The sequence below is a fragment of the Pristiophorus japonicus genome, chromosome 7, assembly GCF_044704955.1.
Source record: "Pristiophorus japonicus isolate sPriJap1 chromosome 7, sPriJap1.hap1, whole genome shotgun sequence".
Classification (NCBI taxonomy): Eukaryota; Metazoa; Chordata; class Chondrichthyes; family Pristiophoridae; genus Pristiophorus; species Pristiophorus japonicus.
The window spans coordinates 10413149-10436829 of record NC_091983.1 but is presented as its reverse complement, the minus strand read 5'-3'; the positions used below and the strand labels follow the sequence as shown (position 1 = coordinate 10436829).

Here is a 23681-nt window from a genome sequence, read left to right as displayed (position 1 = left end):
GGATGTGTGCAATAAAGGTACAGCAGTTAACATGGGTGACTTTAATTTACATATTGATTGGGCTAATGAAACAGGTAGCAATGCGGTGGAGGGGGATTTCCTGGAGTGTATTAGGGATGGTTTTCGAGACCAATATGCCAAGGAACCAACGAGAGAACTGGCCTTCCTAGACTGGGTGATGTGTAATGAGAAGGGACTAATTAGCAATCTTGTTGTGCGAGTTCAATTGGGGAAGAGTGACCATAATATGGTAGAATTTTTTATTAAGATGGAGAGTGACACAGTTAATTCAGAAATTAGGGTCCTGAACTTAAGGAAAGCTAACTTCGATGGTATGAGGCGTGAATTGGTTAGAATAGACTGGCAAATGATACATAAAGGGTTGACGGTGGATAAGCAATGGCAAACATTGAAAGATCACATGGACAAACTTCAACAATTGTACATCCCTGTCTGGAGTAAAAATAAAATGGGGAAAGCGGCTCAACCATGGCTAACAAGGAAAATTAAGGATAGTGTTAAATCCAAGGAAGAGGCATATAAATTGGCCAGAAAAAGCAGCAAACCTGAGGACTGGGAGAAATTTAGAATTCAGCAGAGGAGGACTAAGGGTTTAATTAAAAGGGGGAAAATAGAGTATGAGAGGAAGCTTGCCATGAACATAAAAAGTGAGTGCAAAAGCTTCTATAAATATGTGAAGAGAAAAAGATTAGTGAAGACAAACGTAGGTCCCTTGCAGTCGGATTCAGGTGAATTTATAATGGGGAACAAAGAAATGGCGGACCAATTGAACAAATACTTTGGTTCTGTCTTCATGAAGGAAGACACAAACAACCTTCCGGAGTACTAGGGGATCGAGGGTCTAGTGAGAAGGAGGAACTGAAGGATATCCTTATTAGGCGGGAAATTGTGTTCGGGAAATTGATGGGATTGAAGGCTGATAAATCCCCGGGGCCTGATAGTCTGCATCCCAGAGTACTTAAGGAAGTGGCCCTAGAAATAGTGGATGCATTGGTGATCATTTTCCAACAGTCTATTGACTCGGGATCAGTTCCTATGGACTGGAGGATAGCTAATGTAACACCACTTTTTTAAAAAGGAGGGAGAGAGAAAACAGGTAATTAAAGACCGGTTAGCCTGACATCAGTAGTGGGGAAAATGTTGGAATCAGTCATTAAGGATGAAATAGCAGTGCATTTGGAAAGCAGTGACAGGATCAGTCCAAGTCAGCATGGATTTGTGAAAGGAAAATCATGCTTGACGAATCTTCTGGAATTTTTTGAGGATATAACTAGTAGAGTGGACAAGGGAGAACCAGTGGATGTGGTGTATTTGCACTTTCAAAAGGCTTTTGACAAGGTCCCACACGAGAGATTGGTGTGCAAAATCAAAGCACATGGTATTGGGGGTAATGTACTGATGTGGATAGAGAACTGGTTGGCAGACAGGAAGCTGAGAGTCGGGATAAACGGGTCCTTTTCAGAATGGTAGGCAGTGACTAGTGGAGTGTCGCAGGGCTCAGTGCTGGGACCCCAGCTCTTTACTATATACATTAATGATTTAGATGAAGGAATTGAGTGTAATATCTCCAAGTTTGCAGATTACACTAAACTGGGTGGAGTTGTGAGCTGTGAGGAGGACGCTAAGAGGCTGCAGGGTGACTTAGGTGAGTGGGCAAATGCATGGCAGATGCAGTATAATGTGGATAAATGTGAGGTTATCCACTTTGGGGGCAAAAACACAAAGGCAGAATATTATCTGAATGGTGCCAGATTAGGAAAAGGGAGGTACAACGAGACCTGGGTGTCATGGTTCATCAGTCATTGAAAGTTGGCATGCAGGTACAGCAGGCGGTGAAGAAGACAAATGGTCTGTTGGCCTTCATGGCTAGGGGATTTGAGTATAGGAGCAGGGAGGTCTTACTGCAGTTGGAATATTGTGTTCAGTTTTGGTCTCCTAGTCTGAGGAAGGACGTTCTTGTTCTTGAGAGAGTGCAGCGAAGGGATGGCTAGACTGACATATGAGGAGAGACTGGATCAACTGGGCCTTTATTCACTGGAGTTTAGAAGGATGAGAGGGAATCTCATAGAAACGTATAAGTTTCTGACTGGACTGGACAAGTTAGATGCGGGAAGAATGTTCCCGATGTTGGAGAAGTCCACAACGAGGTGACACAGTCTTATGATATGGGGTAGGCCATTTAGGACTGAGATGAGGAGAAACTTCTTCACTCAGAGAGTTGTTGATGCCAGTTCATTGGATATATCCAAGAGGGAGTTAGATATGGCCCTTACGGCTAAAGGGATCAAGGGGTATGGAGAGAAAGCGGGAAAAGGGTACTGAGGGAATGATCAGCCATGATCTTATTGAATGGCGGTGCAGGCTCGAAGGGCCGAATGGCCTACTCCTGTGCCCTATTTTCTATGTTTCTATGTTGGTTCTGAATCCCACGTGTGGTCCCACCTGTGAGATTCTTTGCTCTTCCCAGGCACTGAATGGAACATCTACCTTAAAGAGTTGAAAAGTGGAGCTCCTCTCCCTCATCCTCCTTCATCTTCCTGTCTTCCTACAATCAACAGACTTTTAAGAACCAACCTTGGCTTCATGTGACAGCTGGTTCTGCATTGTTCTCTTCTTCCCTTCCTGGTGCTGTCCTGCTCTGTGGAATTTTGGGCTTCTCAATTCAACGTAAGGATAAGGGGCTGGATTTTCGGACTGTTGCTGCGTTGGTTCGCACTCTGGTGGGGATGTGGCGGTGGAAATGGCTACCGCCTGGACGGCCAGCTTCCAGCGCCCCTCCGGGACATTTGGTGCCGGTTTTACGGGGGCTCGGAGCAGTACCGCACGGGAGGGGCGAGCCGGTGTGCAACGCCCCGGCTGCGACACCGTTCTGACGTTTGTTTGCAGCGGGACCTGTAGCGCCCCCTAGTGGGACTGCCTGGGAAAGCGGGCGGTCCGAGCTGTTCCGGTGGCAGTGAGGGAAGGAATAACTACATCAGGTAAGTGTCATTGTTTTTTTTTGCGATCTATGTTTGTGTGGGGTGAGCAAGGTATTGGGAATGCTTTTTTGTGTTTTTTTTGACAATTTATTTTTCCAATGAGGCCTCTCTTAGGCGCTCCAAGACCTAGGATTTTTCAGATGCTCAGCTGGCCTAGCGCCCTAAGGGAGGTGTGGAGCACCTGGGAAAGTGGGCGGTCCGAGCTGTTCCGCTCCACACTCAGGGCCCAGCTGACGAATTTTGTGGCTGCAGACGCAAACGATTTCCTGCCACAAAATTTACCGTCCCGCCGCCATTAGCACCCTAACTAGCCTCAAATCGAATTTCCACCCCAAGATGTTCACAATGAAACAGATTGTTCAGAAAACTAGGGATCCCATGAGTGAAATCAACCCCGAAAGGCTGGGAGTAATTAAACCTGCTCTTCAGAAACTTAAAAAAAATGTGTGTCAAAGAATAAACAGGAATAGCGTTAAGATTTTTCTAGGTTTTATTGTATTTTGAGAAAAGAAATCATTATTGGAGATAGAATTGACCTATCACTGAACAAAATAAATTCAACAAACTGAAATCATATCTCAAGCAGGTTATTTAATGCAAAATGACCCAGTTCCACGTAATAAATTACTTGTGAAAACAATTCATTAAACGTATTATTCAAATAGGATTTGAATTGACGTTAAGCGCAATTAAAGTTGATCTTAAAAGAGCCAGGACCCTCCCTTATGCTAGGGATTCTTCTTTAGTCTTCAGATTCAATGCAAGATCAGGCAAGAAAGGCACCATATACATATTAAATAAGAAAATGAATCAATGGCTGTAAAACCTGTATATCCTTTATATATTGTACAATTCATAAAATTTACAGACCAAGTTTTGATGAATGAAAATGCAGACTCATTCATTGCAGTTTTTAAACTTCGAGCAATTACTTACAATTTTCCGCATATATCAAATAAGTTAATATTTTTAAATGATCTGAAATGTTGAGAAAATTCATTTTTCACTGAGCTATCTTGGCAAGACAAGAGGCTACAACATGGAAAACAATGGGATGTAGAAAGATCCTATGCAGTTATGTCATGCATATGTATATAAAAATGTAAAATCAAGAGAGAAGTGCTATTGGGGACTTCAATTATCTTAATATAGACAGGGAAATAAACAATGTAAAGGGCAAAGAGGGGGCGGAATTCCTGAAATGTGTACAAGAGAACTTTTTTGATCAGTGTTTTTCTAGCCCAACGAGGAAGGGCGCAGTGTTGGAACTAGTTCTGGGCAATGAAGTGGGCAAGTTGAGTATGTTTTAGTGGGGGAGCATTTGGGGAACAGTGATCATAATATCATTAGGTTTAGAGTAGTTATGCAAAAGGACAAGGAACAATCAAATGTGAAAATACCCAACTGGAGGAGGGCTAACTTCAGTGTGTTGTAAAGGGATCTGGCCCAGGTGGAATCAAAGATTGTCAAGCAAAACAGTAATTGAACAATCGGAGGCCTTCAAAGAGGTGATGGTTGGGGGTACAGAGTTGACACATTTCCCATGAGGGGGAAAGGAAGGGTATCCAAAGCTAGAGCTGCCTGGATGACTAAATGAAACAGAAAACGGAGGCCTATGATAATTGTACGGTTCATAATACTTTAGAGAACCAAGCTGAATATAGCAAGTACAGAAGAGGTCTAAAAAAGAAATGAGGGGCAAAGAGAGAGTATGAAAATAGATTCGTGGCTAACATAAAAGGGAATCTAAAAGTCTTTTATAACATGTAAATAGTAAAAGGGTAGTTAACGGGTGGGGCCGATTAGGGACCAAAAAGGAGATCTTCTTGTGGAGGCAGAGGGCATGGCTGAGGTACTAAATGAGTACTTTGCACCTGTCTTCACTAGAGAGGAGGATGCTACCAATATAGCAGGAAAGGAGGCAGTAGTGACATTGGATAGGATAAAAATAGATAAAGAGGAGGTTAGCAATCCTCAAAGTAGAAAAGTCACTTGGTCCAAAATGGGTTCATATATACTCGGCTTTGAAGGACAGGACAAGTTGATAAGGCTGTTAAAATCATACAGGACCCTGGGCTTTATAAATAAAGGCATAGGGTATAAATACAAGGAAATGAAGCTAAACCTCTATAAATCAGTGGTTAGGCCCCAGCTGGAATATTGTGTCCAATTCTGGGCACCACATTTGAGAAAGGATGTCAAGGTCTTGAAGAGGTTGCAGAGGAAATTTACTACAATGGTAGTGGGGATGAAGGATTTTAATTATGTGGGCAGAGTAGAGAAGCTGGGATTGTTCTCCTTAGAGCAGAGAAGGTTAAGGGGTGATTGAATAGAGGTATTCAAAATTATGAATGGTTTAGATGGAGTAGATATGGAGAAACTGTTCCCACTGGCTGAAGGGTCGGTAACCAGAGGACATAGACTTAAGGTAATTGGCAAAATAAACAGGGTCGAGGTGAGGTGACTTTTTTTACGCGGCGAGTTGTTGTGATCTGGAATGCACTGCCTGAAAGGGCGGTGGAAACAGATTCAATAATAACTTTCACAAGAGAATGGGATAAATACTTGAAGGGAAATCATTTATAGGACTATGGGGAAAGAGCGGGGGGGAATGGGGGGAGTGGGACTAATTGGATAGCTCTTTCAAAGAGAAGGCACGATGGGCCGAATGGACTCCTTCAGTGCTGTAATATTCTAAGCTTCTATAATATGATCAATCGCTCAGCAACTTGTGCTTCAAGACAGCATCTGGATCAACCAGCTGGGATGCTGTTCAAACATGTTGTCATACAACTAATCAGTACAAATATCAGCATCTCTTATACACAGAATAACAAAATGATATACAAAGCAGTCTACAGTAAGTGTTCATTGTTTAAGTGAGGCATTAACATCTCATTCTATCAGAAAATAGATTGCCAAAAAATTGCATCTGCTTCAAGGGAAGTCCCGTCACTTAAATCACTTTGCACCTTACAGCACACGTGGCTTTCAGATCGCCTCCACTTCCAGCTCTGGCACTCTATCACCGTCCATCATACAGATCGTTCTCGCACATTTAAAATGTTCTCAGAACAACCTGAAAGTAATTCGCAACTTTAAAATGAAAGGCATCAGTTATCAGCAATTCGCCCACATACAGAAATAAACTTTCAAAATGATAATGAGTATTCGACAAACGATTTTCAAAGGACTTGAGTGCCTTTGTCCTGTAACAGACAGACACACTGATTTTTTGTAACTCATAGGTAGCTGAAAAATACTTCTGGTGTAAACAGGAACCATCGCCTGGATAAAATAATAAGGTTTCACAAACAACACAGAAGCCTGGAGATGCAACTTTAACGCTTGCGTGCTGTAAATAACAATGGTCTTAACCAGTCCGGACCCCCGAATTGTACTCTGGTACATCCTCAAACAATCTCTTAGCACATTTCTTACAAGAATAACTCCTGTTATATCAACAGAATCGGGCTGTTTTTCTCATAATACTTTAAAACCGATCTCATTTCTAATTTAACATGCATTTTTCATGCAACTAGACCATAACTGCTCCTACAAGTGACTTTCCGATTTGTTCAGATTGTTGCATTTGAAAGCATCATGATTTGCCTCATCCTCCGAGAGAGTCCATGCGATGATACATTTCAGAAACTGACGCAACATGTGAAAGGAAAGCTTCTTTCGTTGTCATGTTAGCCGCACGCGAGACAGGCTCAAGGGGCCGGGTGAATGCTCGGCTTGAGCTGTGGTGGCTACACCAGCCCTCAGTGAGTCCGCGGCATCGATCTCCTCGCCTCGCCCCAAGAGTCGCGGGTCTGTCCAGTTGGGGTGATGCTCGTGGCTCACCATGGTGCTCTTGTGGTCGCTGCCGGCGAACGGCATCCTCAGCTCCCGTGTGGAGTGGATCAGATTTTGCGCAGACAGGGATTGTTCCAAGGGTTTGTCCGCCACGGGGCAAACTTTGACCAAGGACTCATTTTCCGCACTGCGGCTCCTCCTCCACGGCGTCTCCCATGTGAGTTTCGCTTCTGCCACTCCGGCGGTGACAACAGAACCAATCCCCTGTGCAGTGGCAGAAATGATCTGGAGAGGACCTTCCCCGCTGACGTGCTGAAAGGACGGCGCCGCCGCCTTGGCAGACTCAGCCATGTGCTTTACTGCGGGTCCATCGCTGTGGTCACCAGGTACCAGCGGAGCATGCAAGGCCGAGCTGATGGGGCAGCAAGAGGGAGCACTTGGATCATTTGGCGCCAAGATGAGCTGTAATCCCCTGGCACTTGTGGATCTCGACGTGCAGCCGCTGAACCGTGCTGAGCTGGGCCCGTCGACAGGACTTTGGTAATCAGATGTCTGATCAAAATCAAAGGTGGGCATCTGCAGTGAGGCGAGGGTCAGTGCTGAGGCAGAGCCTTTCTGCAGACACTGTCTGTAGATTTCCAGCAGCAGGTCCATCTTTGATTCGATGGACTGGACCTGTGAAGATAAATGTTAGAATGTTAGAAATGTTGCAGTCAGAATCAGGTGAATTTATAATGGGGAACAAAGAAATGGCAGAACAACTGAACAAATACTTTGGTTCTGTATTCATTAAGGAAGACACAAATAACCTTCCAGAAATACTAGGGGACCGAGGGTCTAGCGAGAAGGAGGAACGAAAGGAAATCCTTATTAGTCAGGAAATTGTATAAGGGAAATTGATGGGATTGAAGGCCGATAAATCCCCAGCGCCTGATAGTCAGCATCTCAGAATACTTAAGGAAGTGGCCCTAGAAATAGTGGATGCATTGGTGGTCATTTTCCAACATTCTATAGACTCTGGATCAGTTCCTATGGATTGGAGGGGAGCTAATGTAACTCCACTTTGTAAAAAAGGAGGGAGAGAGTAAACAGGGAATCAGTTAGCCTGACATCGATAGTGGGGAAAATGTTGGAATCAATTATTAAAGATGTAATAGCAGCACATTTGGAAAGCAGTGACAGGATCGGTCCAAGTCAGCATGGATTTATGAAAGGGAAATCATGCTTGACAAATCTTCTATAATTTTTTGAGGATGTAACTAGTAGAGTGGATAAGGGAGAACCAGTGGATGTGGTGTATTTAGAATTTCAAAAGGCTTTTGACAAGGTCCCACACAAGAGATTAGTATGCAAAATTAAAGCACATGGTATTGGGGGTAATGTATTGACGTGGATAGAGAACTGGTTGGCAGACAGGAAGCAAAGAGTAGGAATAAACGGATGCTTTTCAGAATGGCAGGCAGTGACTAGTGGGGGTACCGCAAGGTTCATTGCTGGGACCCTAGCTATTTATAACATACATTAATGATTTAGACAAAGGAATTGAATGTAATATCTCCAAGTTTGCAGATAACACTAAACTGGGTGGCAGTGTGAGCTGTGAAGAGGATGCTAAAAGGCTGCAGGGTGACTTGGACAGGTTAGGTGAGTGGGCAAATGCATGGCAGATGCAGTATAATGTAGATAAATGTGAGGTTATCCACTTTGGTGGCAAAAACAGGAAGGCAGAATATTATCTGAATGGTGACAGATTAGGAAAAGGGGAGGTGCAACGAGACCTGGGTGTCATGGTACATCAGTCATTGAAGGTTGGCATGCAGGTACAGCAGGCGGTGAAGGCGGCAAATGGCATGTTGGCCTTCATAGCGAGAGGATTTGAGTATAGGAGCAGGGAACCCTTACTGCAGTTGTACAGGCCTCGGTGAGGCCACACTTTGAATATTGAGTATAGTTTTGGTTTCCTAATCTGAGGAAGGACATTCTTGCTATTGAGGGAGTGCAGCGAAGGTTCACCAGACTGATTCCTGGGATAGCAGGACTGACATATGAAGAAAGACTGGTTCGACTAGGCTTATATTCAGTGGAATTTAGAAGAATGAGAGGGGATCTCATAGAAACAGATAAAATTCTGACGGGATTGGACAGGTTAGATGCAGGAAGAATGTTCCCGATGTTGGGGAAGTCCAGAACCAGGGGACACAGTCTGTGGATAAGGGGTAAGCCATTTCGGACCGAGATATGGAGAAACTTCTTCACTCAGAGAATTGTGAACCTGTGGAATTCTCTACCACAGAAAGTTGTTGAGGCCAGTTCGTTAGATATATTCAAAAGGGAGGTAGATGTGGCCCTTATGGCTAAAGGGATCAAGGGGTATGGAGAGAAAGCAGGAATGGGGTACTGAAGTTGCATGGTCAGCCATGATCATATTGAATGGTGTTGCAGGCTCGAAGGGCCGAATGGCTTACTTCTGCACCTATTTTCTATGTTTCTATATTTCTATTATCGTCAGTATATAAAGCCTTACACTCGCTAATGCCGTGATTTTCACAGTGTGACACCTGATTCAGATTCTTAGGGGCCCAAAATCCGCCACCATTTAGCTCCATTTTGTTTGAGCTAACAGTACTTTTTGGAGCTAACTTAATTTTGCAGGTTTCGCCAATGGTATAACACCATCCTTAACAGATAACGGCCATCATTTGGGGTCAAACCTACCCATTATGCCATTTTTGCCCATTTTTGCAAGTTTCGCCAATAAGAATTTTTTAAAAGACTGATCTAAGGACCACTTTTTAAAACCTTACCTTACCAAGTCGGAGTCCGATCGAAATCCACGTTAACGGGGGCTTAGGATTGATTTGCTGTATTGATCTGTATTTATTATGTTCCTATTGAACATAGTGAGGCAATATTATCTTTGTATTACTTCATTGTAAAAGAAAGTTATTTTATTTTTAGAACTTAATATTTACTGTGATAAAACACTCAGTGGGCCATTTGGCCAGGGATAGGGGCGGCTGGGACGGGCCATTTGGCCAGGGATAGGGGTGGCTGGGGGCGGGCCATTTGGCCAGGGATAGGGGTGGCTGGGGCGGGCCATTTGGCCAGGGATAAGGGTGGCTGGGGCGGGCCATTTGCGAGCCGTCAGCAGAGTCCGGTGGCTCGGACGTTTCAAAACATTCCGAGAGCAGGTACAGCATGGGTTAGCTACACAATTATATAAAAGCAGCCCCCAGCCCACATTTTCTTCCTCCCACGCCCTGGAACTGGAAAGAGACAGCTCCCTCCCTCCCATTGTGCCTCGTGTTACCCTGGCAACCTAATTGCTTGGGCATGCGCAGAACGGGCCTCACGTTTTTGGCGTAAAAAATTAGCTCCACCCTCAAAACCAGAGGTGTTTCTGCACTGCGTCAAAATGAAAAATAATTTTGGGGAAACTTCGGACTTTTTTTAAAAAACGTTATTTCGGACTAAAAAAACCGCCGTTAATCTGAAATAACGCCACAAAATGCCAATGTGGAATTTTGGGCCCATAGAGCGGACAATTGATGGACTGACTCTTCAAACACCCAGTTATAGACTGGACACTCGATGGATTGACCCTTCAAACACCTAGATTATAGAGCGGACAGTCAATGGGATTGTGCCTTCAAACACCCAGATTAATGGGCTCAGTTTTCCCCAATGACATTTTTTGGCGTGTTTCAAGAGTTACGCACGTTTTTTTGGGGCCCGACTACTTCAGAAAAAAACTTGAAAGTTTCCCAGTTCGATTTTTTGAAATCGGCGCTGCGTAGCCTGTCCTTTAGCTTCAGGGGGTGGAGCCTAATTTCTGCACCGAAAAAATGATGCCCCCCCCCCCCCCCTCTGTGCATGTGCTAAAAAAAATGACGTTTTTTACGCTTCTGCTATGGGCGCGCATGCCCAGTACACCTCCCAGTCTGCATTCAGCCATTTTTAAAGAGCCATTTGTGTGTGAGAACTTCAGTTCTGAGTGGAAAAAATTGGAGCTGCAATGTGCAATGCGGCTCAAAGACCAAGAATTTCTCACATGACAAAGTGGAGGCCCTGGTTTCTGTAATTGAGGCCAGATGGCCGAGCTGGACACCAGCAGAGGTCACATCAAAGTTTCACCAAAAGAAATGAAGAAATGATGGAACCAACTTTCACAAGATTACTTTGCAATGGTGACCACCACGAGGTCTGGAGGCCAGCGCAAAAAGAAGTGGCAGGGCCTTCGTCAAGTAGTTTGTGTAAGTAATATTTTCATTTATTCACTTGAACTGCAATTGTAAATGTGACCATCTGTATGTCCCACCCAGCAGAAAGACACCCTCTTTAAAGAGTTATATTTTCATCTTTGCAGAGGAAGGTGGCACACAACAAAAGAGAGAGAGCTCGAACAGGAGGAGGCCCGGCAAATCTGCACCCACTGCAGATTTGGAAGAGAGGGTCGCTGCTCTGATGGGTTCTGCCTGTAGAAAAGAAATCAATACTGCACAAGCTGGGCCCACATTCAAGGGAGAGGGTAAGTCCTGCAAATTTCACAGTCTGGCTTTGCTAAAAGCTAAGTACTGCGCAGGCTAGCCACGCTTCGATTCATGCAATGTGCTCTCAATCATCGTGGTCCTTCAAATGAGCCTGCTGTCAGTGCTGTGTGAGCCTACTCATGCCACCCTGTCCCCTCTGCTGCTAACCATTTGTCTGTTCTGTTATAGTTTGCAGAACTTGAGGCCAACCCTGAAGAGGCTGAAGCTGATGCAGAAGAAGATTCAGATGCGGACGAGCCTGAAGGGGAGAACATCTTCCAATCCCACCTTCCAGACCAAGAGCATGGACGTGAGAGGGAGGGAGCAGAGATAGGTGGAGAATGAAGCCCCCACTGTTGAACTCACTCTGGAGAAGGTGCTGGTGCTGCCCATTGAGGTGCCAGCCCCTTTCCTGAGTGGTACGAGTGTTGGGACATTTCATGGTTTCACACAGTCCGAGGCTGCGGGTCCCAGTGGGATGCAGCGAGCCAGGGAGAGGAGGGGAAGGAGAGCTCGACAGAACTCTCCTGAGGTGCAGGATCTAACAGATGTGGTTCAGATAATGGCAATGAGTGGGGAGAGCACTGACCTTACGCGATCACTCCTGGACACCATCAGTGGGGTGGGTGATGAGGTATCAGGACTGTCGGGAGAAGTAACAACACTCTTGCGAGAAATGGGAACACTGTCGGTGAACATGAGGGAGGGAATGTTACAGGTAGTTGACACACTGTTGGTGAACATGAGGGAGGGAATGTTACAGGTAGTTGACACACTGTTGGTGAACATGAGGGAGGGAATGTCGGAGTTAGCTGCTGCAATAAGGGAACACGCCCAGACCCCGCGCCCATTGACAGAATCAACTGCCACTCCCACTCCAATCCCCAGACCAGCCTCTGAAGAGGCCCAAGCCGGGCCTTCCACATTATCGCCTGCCCGCGCCCCCCATCCACAAGTGCGCATTACCCGAGGTGCTCGAAAGAATAAGTTTGGTACCAACCCGAGAAACGCTGCACCACCGCCTTTGGGTGGAGTCAACAAGACCAAGCGCAGAGGGCGGTCTTAGAATAAGCTGGAAGAGAGATGGGTGCAGCCTTTCTTTGCTACTGCTGCTGTTGTTGTTGTTATTATTGTTGTTACTGTCGTAACTGTTCTCAAATTAAAAGTTTTTTGTAAGTGATGTAAATTTACAAGTTTAAAAGTTTGTAAGTGATCTTAACTGACTAATTTAAAGTTTGATACAAGAATATTTTTATTAAAGTTAAGTTAAATATAAACAAGTGTTAAACTTTTGAATATATATTTTAAATTATAACTGAATCATTTACATTATTTGATTGCCAATCAGTAACGAGTGGGGTGCCGCAGGGATCAGTGCTGGGACCCCAACTATTTACAATCTATATTAACTATTTGGAAGAGGGGACTGAGTGTAATGTAGCCAAGTTTGCTGATGATACAAAGGTGGAAGGAAGGACAATGTGTGAGGAGGACATAAAGAGGCAGCAGGAGGACATAGACAGGCTAAGTGAGTGGGAAAGAATTTGGCAGATGGAGTATAATGTTGGAAAGTGTGAGGTCATGCACTTTGGCAGAAAAAAATCAAAGAGCAAGTTATGATTTAAATGGAGAAAGATTGCAAAGTGCTGCAGTACAGCGTGACCTGGGGGTACTTGTGCATGAAACACAAAAGGATAGTATGCAGGTACAGCAAGTGATCAGGAAGGCCAATGGAATCTTGGCCTATTTTGCAAAGGGGATGGAGTATAAAAGGGAAGTCTTGTTACAGCTGTACAGGGTATTGGTGAGGCCACACCTGGAATATTTTGGTTTCCATATTTACGAAAGGATATACTTGCTTTGGCAGCAGTTCAGAGAAGGTTCACTCGGTTGATTCCGGGAATGAGGGGGTTGACTTATGAGGAAAAGTTGAGTAGGTTGGGCCTCTACTCATTGGAATTCAGAAGAATGAGAGGTGATCTTATAGAAACATATAAGATTATGAGTGGGCTTGACAAGGTGGATGCAGAGAGGATGTTTCTAGTGATGGGGGAGACTAGAACTAGAGGGCATGATCTTAGAATAAGGGGCCGCCCATTTAGAACTGAGATAAGGAGAAATTTCTTCTCTCAAATGATTGTGAATCTGTGGAATTCGCTGCCTCAAAGAACTGTGGAAGCTGGGACATTAAATAAATTTGAGACAGAAATAGACAGTTTCTTAAACGATAAGGGGATAAGGGGTTATGGGGAAGTGGTGCTGAGTCCATGATCAGATCAGCCATGATCTTATTGAATGGTGGAGCAGGCTCGAGGGGCCTTATGGCCTACTCCTGTTCCTATTTCTTATGTTCTTATGTTTATGTTCTTATTATTTGTTCCATTATTAACATAACTTTTTGGAGTAAAGAAGAATCATTTACATTATTTGTTCCATTAACACAACACAACATTACGGAACAGGTCCAAACAGTAAACATGGTCCATGTGGAATAGTTGCCGCTGAGCCTTCAGGCAGCAAAGCATTCACGGATGAGCTGCTGGTGCAAGGCTCGAGCAATCGTTAAAGGAGCTCGACGGCCCGCCCTCCTCCGCTGTCGTGCTCCGGGTTCAGTTAGTTGCATGGCTTCCTCCTCCTCCTCCTCATCTGCATCTTCCTCCTCATCATCAGCCCCTGTCACCTCAGGTGGGTCTTCTACTACCAGCTGCTGCTGCCTCATGATGGCTATGTTATGCAGCATGCAGCACACAACAGTGAACTGACCGACAATCTCAGGGGAGTGTTGCAAGTAGCCTCCGGAATGGTCCAGGCATCGGAAACGCTGTTTCAAGATGCCAATGGTCCTCTTTATGATGCTGCGTGTTGCAATGTGCGACATGTTGTATTCCCACTCAGCTTCCGTCCAGGTTAAGCGTAGGGGCATCATGAGTCAGGTGGCGAGGCTATACCCTTTGTCTCCCAGCAGCCAGCTCTGCCCTTCTGGCTGCTGCTGAAACATGGCAGATAGAGCACTGTCGCGTAGAATGAATGCATCATGGGTGCTCCCATTGTATCTCGCATCAACTGACATGATGCGATGCATGTCATCACACATGAGCTGCACGTTCACAGAGTGGAAGCCTTTTCTGTTCCTGTACATCTCGGAATCCTCCAAAGGTGCTCACAAGGCGATGTGGGTACAATCAATGCAGTTCTGTACCTTTGGGAAGCCAGCAATCCTGGAGAAGCCCACAGCCCTATCACGCAATGCCTGGGCGATCATGGGGAACTTTATGTCGTCACTCCTCCGGGCATATAGTGCAGCAGTCACCTGCCAAATGCAGATATGTGTTGCATGTTGGGAAATGGCGCACACATCCCCAGTTGTGGCCTGGAATGATCCAGATGCATAAAATGAAAGTGCAACTGTAACCTTTGCATCAACTGACAAAGCAGTCCTCCTGATGCTTCTAGGGTGCAGGTCTGCTTTTACTAACTCTCAGATCTCAGTTACAACTTCTTTGCGGAAATGCAGCCTTCTCACACAATCTACCTCATTCACATGCAGGTATGAACACCTACCTCATATACCCTTTGTGGGTAAGGCCTCCTGCCCATCATCCTACGTGCTCTGGGGTTCTTCATGCGATGAAGTTGAATCAATCGTCTCCTCCGCTGCACCATCATGCAGCAGGCTTGCACGAGGTGTGGCATTGTCAATATCGCCCCCATAATTTAATTGTAGCTTTACTAGAAGCTCAAAACAGCAGGACAAAGCACTCACACCTTCTTTCCTCTCTCTCTCTCCAAGGTGCTGCCCCAGTATGGACCACACCCTGGTCTGCGCATGCGCAATAGGCTTGCTTAGAACGGGAAGCTAAACATTCAATGAAGATATTTGGGGCAACAAAGTCTAATGCAATTCTTTAATTTTTGATGGTTTTCAAAGTGCCACGCCACCACTGACCTAAACGTCTCCTCACTGGGTTCAAGGGTCGGAGCGTCGGTCGGCAGTATCGCTCCCTCGGCCGGACACGGGGCCTCGGCTCCCGGCCCCCCCATTCTGGGCTTCTTTTGAAGCTGCTGCATAGTGTAAGGATTTTCATCTCTTATATAAGTGGCTGGCAGTTCAGTTCGGCTTCCACCCCCCGGGCCTCTTTTGAAGCCGAGCTACTGTGTCCAGGCGAGGGAGCGATTCTGCCAGCTGACACTCTGACCCTCGAGCCCGGTGAGGAGACGTTCGGTGGTGGTGTGGTACTTTGAAAATGAAAGAATTGCATTAAACTTCCATTTTCTCTCTTTTGACTTTGAAACAATGAAGTTTCACGGTGCACGGCAACAAAACGCCGTAGATAATTGCGGAAAATTGAGTCCATTGACTGGACACTCGATGGATTGACCACTCAAATACCCAGATTATAGACTGGACAATCGATGGATTGACCCCTCAAATACCCAGATTATAGACTGGACAATCGATGGATTGACCCCTCAAATACCCAGATTATAGACTGGACAATCGATGGATTGACCCCTCAAATACCCAGATTATAGACTGGACAATCGATGGATTGACCCCTCAAATACCCAGATTATAGACTGGACACTCGATGGATTGACCCCTCAAATACCCAGATTATAGACTGGACAATCGATGGATTGACCCTTCACATGCCCAGCTCATCCTTGGCGATACACATGGAGCCTGCAACTTCAGAGTTAATGTTTTGATGGTTTCCTTCCTTTCCCATGAGGGGAGTTGATCCTCTGGAACAGAATGAAATAATTTCCTTGTGGTCATTGCTTTTACCTGTTTTTCAACTTTGACTACGCGTCCCATCATGCTGAGATCATCAGTGCCATCGATGTCGGGTGGTCCTTTCTCACGCGTTCTCTTGTCTGTTGTGAACTGTCCTTTCCCAAGAATATGATCCACACTGCGTTGAATAAATTAAAATAAAGGAAACTCTTAGACATTGAGAAAGGGTTACATAAGAACATAAGAAATAGGAGCAGGAGTAGGCCATACGGCCCCTCGAGCCTGCTCCACCATTCAATAAGATTATGGCTGATCTGATCATGGACTCAGCTCCACTTCCCTGCCCGTTCCCCATAACCCTTATTCCCTTATTGTTTAAGAAACTGTCTATTTCTGTCTTAAATGTATTCAATGTCCCAGCTTCCACAGCTCTCTGAGGCAGCGAATTCCACAGATTTACAACCCTCTGAGAGAAGAAATTTCTCCTCATCTCAGTTTTAAATGGGCGGCCCCTTATTCTAAGATCATGCCCTCTAGTTCTAGTCTCCCCCACCAGTGGGAACATCCTCTCTGCATCCATCCTGTCAAGCCCCCTCATAATCTTATACGTTTCTATAAGATCACCTCTCATTCTTCTGAATTCCAATGAGTAGATGCCCAACCTACTAAACCTTTCTTCATAAGTCAACCACCTCATCCCCGGAATGAACCTAGTGAACCTTCTCTGAACTGCCTCCAAAGCAAATATATCCTTTCGTAAATATGGAAGCCAAAACTGCACGCAGTATTCCAGGTGTGGCCTCACCTGTACAGCTGTAGTTGCCGATTGCAGCCTTGGCTAAGCAACTATTAAATTGCACTGCAGTTAGTGATGGATGTTACAAAAACATTCATCAAGAAACCAGATCGATCCTTCATATGGTGAAATCTTTAAACAGATGGGGGGGTGGGGGAGAGAAATTCAGTTGCACCTCAGTTGGGGCAGTGTCCCGGGCAGAGCGGTAAATTTTGCGTGGGCAAATGGATTGTGTCTGCTGCAAAATCCATCAGCTGGGCCCGGAGTTTGTAGCGGGGTGCTAAGGAAGGTGTTGCACACCTCTTTTAGGGCGCTAGGCCGGCTGAGCAAGGGGAAAATCTCGAGCATCATAACAGAGGCTTGAGGTAGGGCAGGGGGGAACCTGAAAAAAACATCAAAAACATTCCCAATAAATAACTCACGCCACCGCAACATAAATCGCCAAAAAAAAAAATCAATCACACTTACCTCAGGTACTTCCCTCACTGTGGTCGCTACCGCTCGGAACGGCAGCTTCCACAGGCGGTCCCATCAGGGCGCTCTATGGAGCACTAAGTGTCGGGCACAATCCAAATATCGAGCTGGTGTCACAACCGGGGGCATTGCACACCGGCTTGCCATTTCCGGGCGGTACTGATCCGCGCCCCCGCAAACCAGGCACCGAATGTCCCGGTGGGGTTCTGGAAACTGGTCGCCCGCCCGGAAATACTTACCGCCGCCATTGCCGTCTCTCCGGGGTGCTAACAGGGGTGACAGAGGACGGAAAATCCAGCCCCAGCATGGCACCAGAAGTGCCTGGGAACACGGCAATCGGAGCGGGTGAGGGAGGGCACGTTCACGGTCAATGGGGGAAGGGGGGGCGGGCTAATCATAGACACTGTGCGGGGTGGGGGGGAGGGTGTGACCTCAGTCACTGGGGGGAGGGGGGGGCAGGTCGAGTGTGACCTCAGTCACTGGGGGTCGGGTGATACCTCAGTCACTGGGGGTCCGGTGTGACCTCAGTCACTGGGAGGTCGGGTGTGATCTCAGTCACTGGGGGTCGGGTGTGACCTCAGTCACTGGAGATCGGGTGTGACCTCAGTCACTGGGGGTCCGGTGTGACCTCAGTCACTGGGGGTCCGGTGTGACCTCAGTCACTGGGGGTCGGGTGTGACCTCAGTCACTGGAGGTCGGGTGTGACCTCAGTCACTGGGGGTCCGGTGTGACCTCAGTCACTGGGGGCCCGGTGTGACCTCAGTCACTGGAGGTCGGGTGTGACCTCAGTCACTGGGGGTCCGGTGTGACCTCAGTCACTGGGGGTCCGGTGTGACCTCAGTCACTGGGGGTCGGGTGTAACCTCAGTCACTGGGGGTCCGGTGTGACCTCAGTCACTGGGGGTCGGGTGTGACCTCAGTCACGGGGATGGGCAGGCGGGGTCAGGTGTGACCTCAGCCACTGGGGGGACCGGGGGCAGTTTAGGTGTGACCTCAGTCACTGGAGGTCAGGTGTGACCTCAGTCACTGGGGGGACCGGGGGCAGTTTAGGTGTGACCTGTCACTGGGGGATGGGCAGGTGGGGTCAGGTGTTACCTCAGCCACTGGGGGGACCGGGGGCAGTTTAGGTGTGACCTCAGTCACTGGGAGTCGGGTGTGACCTCAGTCACTGGAGGTCAGGTGTGACCTCAGTCACTGGGGGGACCGGGGGCAGTTTAGGTGTGACCTCAGTCACTGGAGGTCAGGTGTGACCTCAGTCACTGGAGGTCAGGTGTGACCTCAGTCACTGGGGGGACCGGGGGCAGTTTAGGTGTGACCTCAGTCACTGGGGGATGGGCAGGCGGGGTCAGGTGTGACCTCAGCCACTGGGGGAGATCAGGTGTCTGAATGTGCTTCAATAGTGTAACATCACCGGCACAGACACGATGGGCCAAATAGCCTCCATCTGTATCGTAATTTTCTATGATTCAATGATCACATCCACTGTATTTATGTGCACATTTATTTTGCATTTGTGATGTATATGTGCAACTTTTAACATATAGGCTGCTAAAAAATTCTGCCTCGCTAGGAAGGGGGTACTGAAGTTTCATGTTCAGCCATGAACTCATTGAATGGCGGTGCAGGCTAGAAGGGCTGAATGGCCTGCTCCTGCACCTATTTTCTATGTTTCTACAATCTACATTTTCCATCCTGTTCCCACCTTGCGAGTCCCCACATTCTGTTTAGAAACTATGGTCATCCCAGAATAGGAGGATGTGTGGTGATCGATCCCAATGGGCTGGCTTATCCATTCTGGCATTAAATGAAGACCTCGTCACAAAGCATGTTTCTGTAACATCCGGAGAGATAGTCAGGTTCCCACAGACTCTTCTTAACATTAAGAAGGAAGCAAATCAGAGTCAAACCAATCCTCATGTTCAGCTGTCAGTTTCACACTGGACTGAGTGGAGTTCTGGAGGTCACACTCACCCTGATACCGAGCATGTCCCAGTGACCATCATCATCATAGGCAGTCCCTCGGAATCGAGGAAGACTTGCTTCCACTCTTAAAATGAGTCCTTAGGTGATTGTACAGTCCAATATGAGAACCACAGTCCCTGTCACAGGTGGGGCAGCTAGTCGTTGAGGGAAAGGGTGGGCGGGGAGTCTGGTTTGCCGCACGCTCCTTCCGCTGCCTGCACTTGGTTTCTGCATGCTCTCGGTGATGTGACTCGAGGTGCTCAGCGCCCTCCCGGATGCTCTTCCTCCACTTCGGGCGCTCTTTGGCCAGGGATTCCCAGGTGTCGGTGGGGATGTTGCACTTTATCAAGGAGGCTTTGAGGGTGTCCCTGTAACGTTTCCTCTGCCCACCTGCGGCTCATTTGCCATGAAGGAGTTCCAAGTAGAGCACTTGCTTTGGGAGTCTCGTGTCTGGCATGTGGACAATGTGGCCTGCCCAGCGGAGCTGAACGAGTGTGGTCAGTGCTTCAATGCCGGGGATGTTGGCCTGGTCGAGGACGCTGACGTTGGTGCGTCTGTCCTCCCAGGACATGCGTGGAGGCCCCAACCTGCGAGAGAACATCAGCGGCAGGTTGGGGCCATAAAAGGAGTGGTGAGCGGTGGCCATGGGCAGCGTGGAGGCAGGCCACTCCAGGGAGCAGCGCGAGCTGGTGCAGAAGGGCGATGGCAGCGAAGAGTGACATCACCAAGATCCAGGTCGGTGATTGAAGCGCGGGCAGGTACAGCAGGAGCGGCGAGGTCGGGGCGAAGGAGCAGCGAGAGACTGTGGAGGGACGTGATCGGGGCCCAGGAAAGGCGTGAGTTCGGGGCCAGGGGCCCAGGGGCAGCACGGGCCCAGCCCACACTGCGATATGTGCGCGCACTAGGTCCGTGCAGCAGAGCAGGTCTCCAGTCGTCTTGGGTAACCCTTGCCACTGGACCAAGACCTAGCTCTGTCAAGCCCGTGTGGTGGCTGGTGTGCAACGGCCACCCCACGTTAAAAAAATCCACCCACAGGCATCTTCCACCCTTCAGGATGTAGTTCGGGTCCTTCATTGAAACACCTGTGAACTCATCCTTTTTTGGCGTGGAAACAAGTCATCCTCGTTTCGAGGGACCGCTTATGATGATGATGATGATGATGTCCTCCCAGGGAATTTGTAGTGCCCACACTCACCGTGACTGCAAGCTCTTGATCCTACAGAGCATGTCCAAATGCCCGGCTGAATATTGTTCAATCACGTCCTTCACATCGTACGGTCGTAGCGTCTCTTTGAACTTTCTTTTCGAAACGTGAAACTTCATAACCCTGGAACACAGCAGAGGAATTCCATCAGTCGTCAGCATTCCCGCTGTGTGATTGGGCCATCGAGTTTTAAAGCCCAATTATCTCCCCCCCCGCCCCGCCCCGCCCCCCGGGCAACGACCCGTTGGATCAGATCACAAGCAAGGGCCAGCATTCAGAATCTAACACTGACTGGATTCACCTCCCATCATTCTGTGAAACACAAGCTGATGCAACAACATTTTAACCTATGATATAATGTTGAAGGGGAATGGAGTTAAATGTTTTAATTACACAGTAGACGGAACTCAGCAATCCTGCATCCCAGCACAGAACCACATTTGACAGGAGCACACGCAGGGAAGCAATATAGGAATAGGAATGTAGAATGCAGGAATTACGACATGGAAGAGACCATGCCTGGACTGGAGAATTTTAGCTGTGAGGAAAGATTGAATAGGCTGGGGTTGTTTTCTTTGGAACAGAGGAGGCTGAGGGGAGACCTTATTGAGGTGTATAAAATTATGAGGGGCCTGGATAAAGTGGATAGGAAGGACCTATTTCCCTTAGAGGGGTCCACAACCAGGGTGCGTAGATTTAAAGTCATTGGTAAGTTTAGAGGGGATTTGAGGGGAATTTATTTCACTCCGAAGGTGGTGGGGAACTCACTGCCTGAAGGGATGGCGGAGGCAGAAACCCTCACCACATTTAAAAAGTACTTGGATGTACATTTGAAGTGCTGTAACCTACAAGGCTACGGACCAAGAGCTGGAAAGTGGGATTAAGCTGGGTAGCTCTTTATCTGCCGGCGTGGACACGATGGGCCGAAATGGCCTCCTTCCATGCCGTAAATTTCTATGATTCTGTGATTCTATGCTACAATCCATCTACCGGTAGTTCACCTTCTACTATCCTGGTAGTCGCATGGTCCAACGATAATGGGGTTGTTGACTAATTACAGTAATCACTCTCTATCAATCGGTCTGCAACAGACCCATACACCAGGCGAGGAAAACCCCCAAGTGGTGCAGAGCTGTGGGAACCCTAGGTCCAAAGTCACCTGCGCTCGTGGACATGCGACATTCATCATGCAGCGTGTCTCAAATTACTCACATAATGCATCCCAAAATGTTATATTCTGAAACTAATCTATCGAATTTGCATTTGAATGAATCAATACTATCTGTTTCCACAGATTAGTTTTGAATTTCCCCCTTCAAACGCAGGACGTGTCCTCTGGTTCTACGTTTCTGGCCCAGGTGAGACAGCTTGTCCCGCATGGTCTACATCATCCAGTCCCTTTCGAGACCTCGCAGATTCCCCAGCAGCTCCCGGCCCCAGCACAACACTCATTACACAGAGCAAAGGAATCTCCTGCAGCACTTCACCTGACAGCCCGGATCACGGTTTTGAGCACAGGTGTGAGATCCTCTATCGAGAACTCGCAATGACCTCCTCGCTCATCAAAACCTTCATCGGTACCCACAGCAGCATCTGTGCGAGAATTGAACAAAGAAAACGTTTATTTGTTGCTCTAAAGTCTTGAAGAAATGAATCAGAGACATGAGTTTCTCTGATCAGAAATGGTTGACTTCTCCCCTTTGCCAAACTTAACAATCAGAGACAGCCCTTGGGGAACTTGGGGAATTCCATCCTTTACGGAGCTCAGTGTAAATCACCAGGCGCCAGGAAAGGGGTCAGATGGCTGGGTCACCGTCCCCGGGCCAAGGGTCACCCTCCCCAGGCCAAGGGTCACCCTCTCCAGGCCACGGGTCACCCCAGGCCACTGTCCCCAGGTCAAGGGTCACCTTCCTCAGACTACCATCCCCAGGTCAAGGGTCACCCTCCCCAGGTCACCGTCCCCGGGTCAAGGGTCACCTTCCTCAGATCCCCATCCTCAGGTCAAGCGTCACCGTCCCCAGGCCAAGGATCACCTTCCTCAGACCACCATCCCCAGGTCAAGGGTCACCCTCCCCAGGTCACCGTCCCCGGGTCAAGGGTCACCTTCCTCAGATCCCCATCCTCAGGTCAAGCGTCACCATCCCCAGGCCAAGGATCACCCTCTCCAGGTCACCGTCCCCGGGTCAAGGATCACCTTCCTCAGATCACCGTCCCCAGGCCAAGGGTCACCGTCCCCGGGTCAAGGGTCACCGTCCCCAGGGCCACGGTTCACCTTCAGACACCCAGGTGTGGGTCATGGTGGTGGTGGTGGTGGGGGCTTTGAAGAACGTTGCAACTGATAGCAACCGGGCCTCAGACATTCCTTCCACCTCCCCCTCGATATGCTCTGCCCCCACCCCTCACTTTGAATGGATTTAACAGGTCCTCTCTCCCTCTGCCGCCCCTTCCCCTAATGGTCAGTGAACTAACAGAGTGTCTCAGAGATGCTGCCTATGACAAGGCCAGCCCACCAGCGACGTTTGCACCCCGAGTTGGGGAGATCTGGACGAGCACAGCCCATACGCCCTGGACTGTCTCTCTCACCTTCCGAGGCTCCCCGGGACTGGCAGCTCTTGTATCGGAGTGAGGGCCGCAATCGAGTCCGGTCGTTGTAGCTCCAGCTCTTCTGCAGCTTGATGGGGCTGCCCTCGGTGGTGAGGTCATTGCTGGGAGACCGGCGCTCTGTTGCCAGCGAGGCCTGTCTGACCTTTACACTTTGACCCCTGGGACTGGCCATTCGCACACGCTCCTTGAAACTTAATTTGTGGCTAAACAGATAAAAACAAGAAAGGGACAGAATATTATTTCTATACTTGAGACTCACCAGATCACTTGGACCTCGCATCAATCCCTGGGTCACGGCCAGAGATTCAATGCCGACACTTCAACTCTTCCCTATTTAATCCTGTTCAAAACTGAGGTCAGCCTCTCATTATTCAGAGAAAGGAAAAGAGACACAGAGTAATGGTGGGAATAGAAAGAAAGAAAAGAAAGAAAGATTTTCATTTTTATAGCACCTTTCACGACCACCAGACTTCCCAAAGTGCTTTACAGCCAATGAAGTACTTTTGGAGTGTAGTCATTGTTGTAATATGGGAAACGCAGCAGCCAATTTGCACACAGCAAGCTCCCACAAACAG

The 23681-nt window shown here is 47.7% G+C and overlaps 1 protein-coding gene across 1 annotated transcript in view; it reads right to left on the bottom strand.

Moving 5' to 3' along the window:
* Positions 1-6689: 6689 nt before the first annotated feature.
* kcnq5a (potassium voltage-gated channel, KQT-like subfamily, member 5a) overlaps positions 6690-23681 on the bottom strand; it is an 882808-nt gene continuing 865816 nt past the window's right edge. Inside the window, exons 11-15 of the mRNA XM_070884637.1 lie at positions 23086-23309; positions 21990-22095; positions 20494-20625; positions 16119-16245; positions 6690-7475 (exon numbers count right to left, since the gene is read on the bottom strand). Coding sequence (XP_070740738.1) covers positions 6690-7475; positions 16119-16245; positions 20494-20625; positions 21990-22095; positions 23086-23309 — 1375 coding nt within the window. The remainder of the gene's footprint in view (positions 7476-16118; positions 16246-20493; positions 20626-21989; positions 22096-23085; positions 23310-23681) is intronic.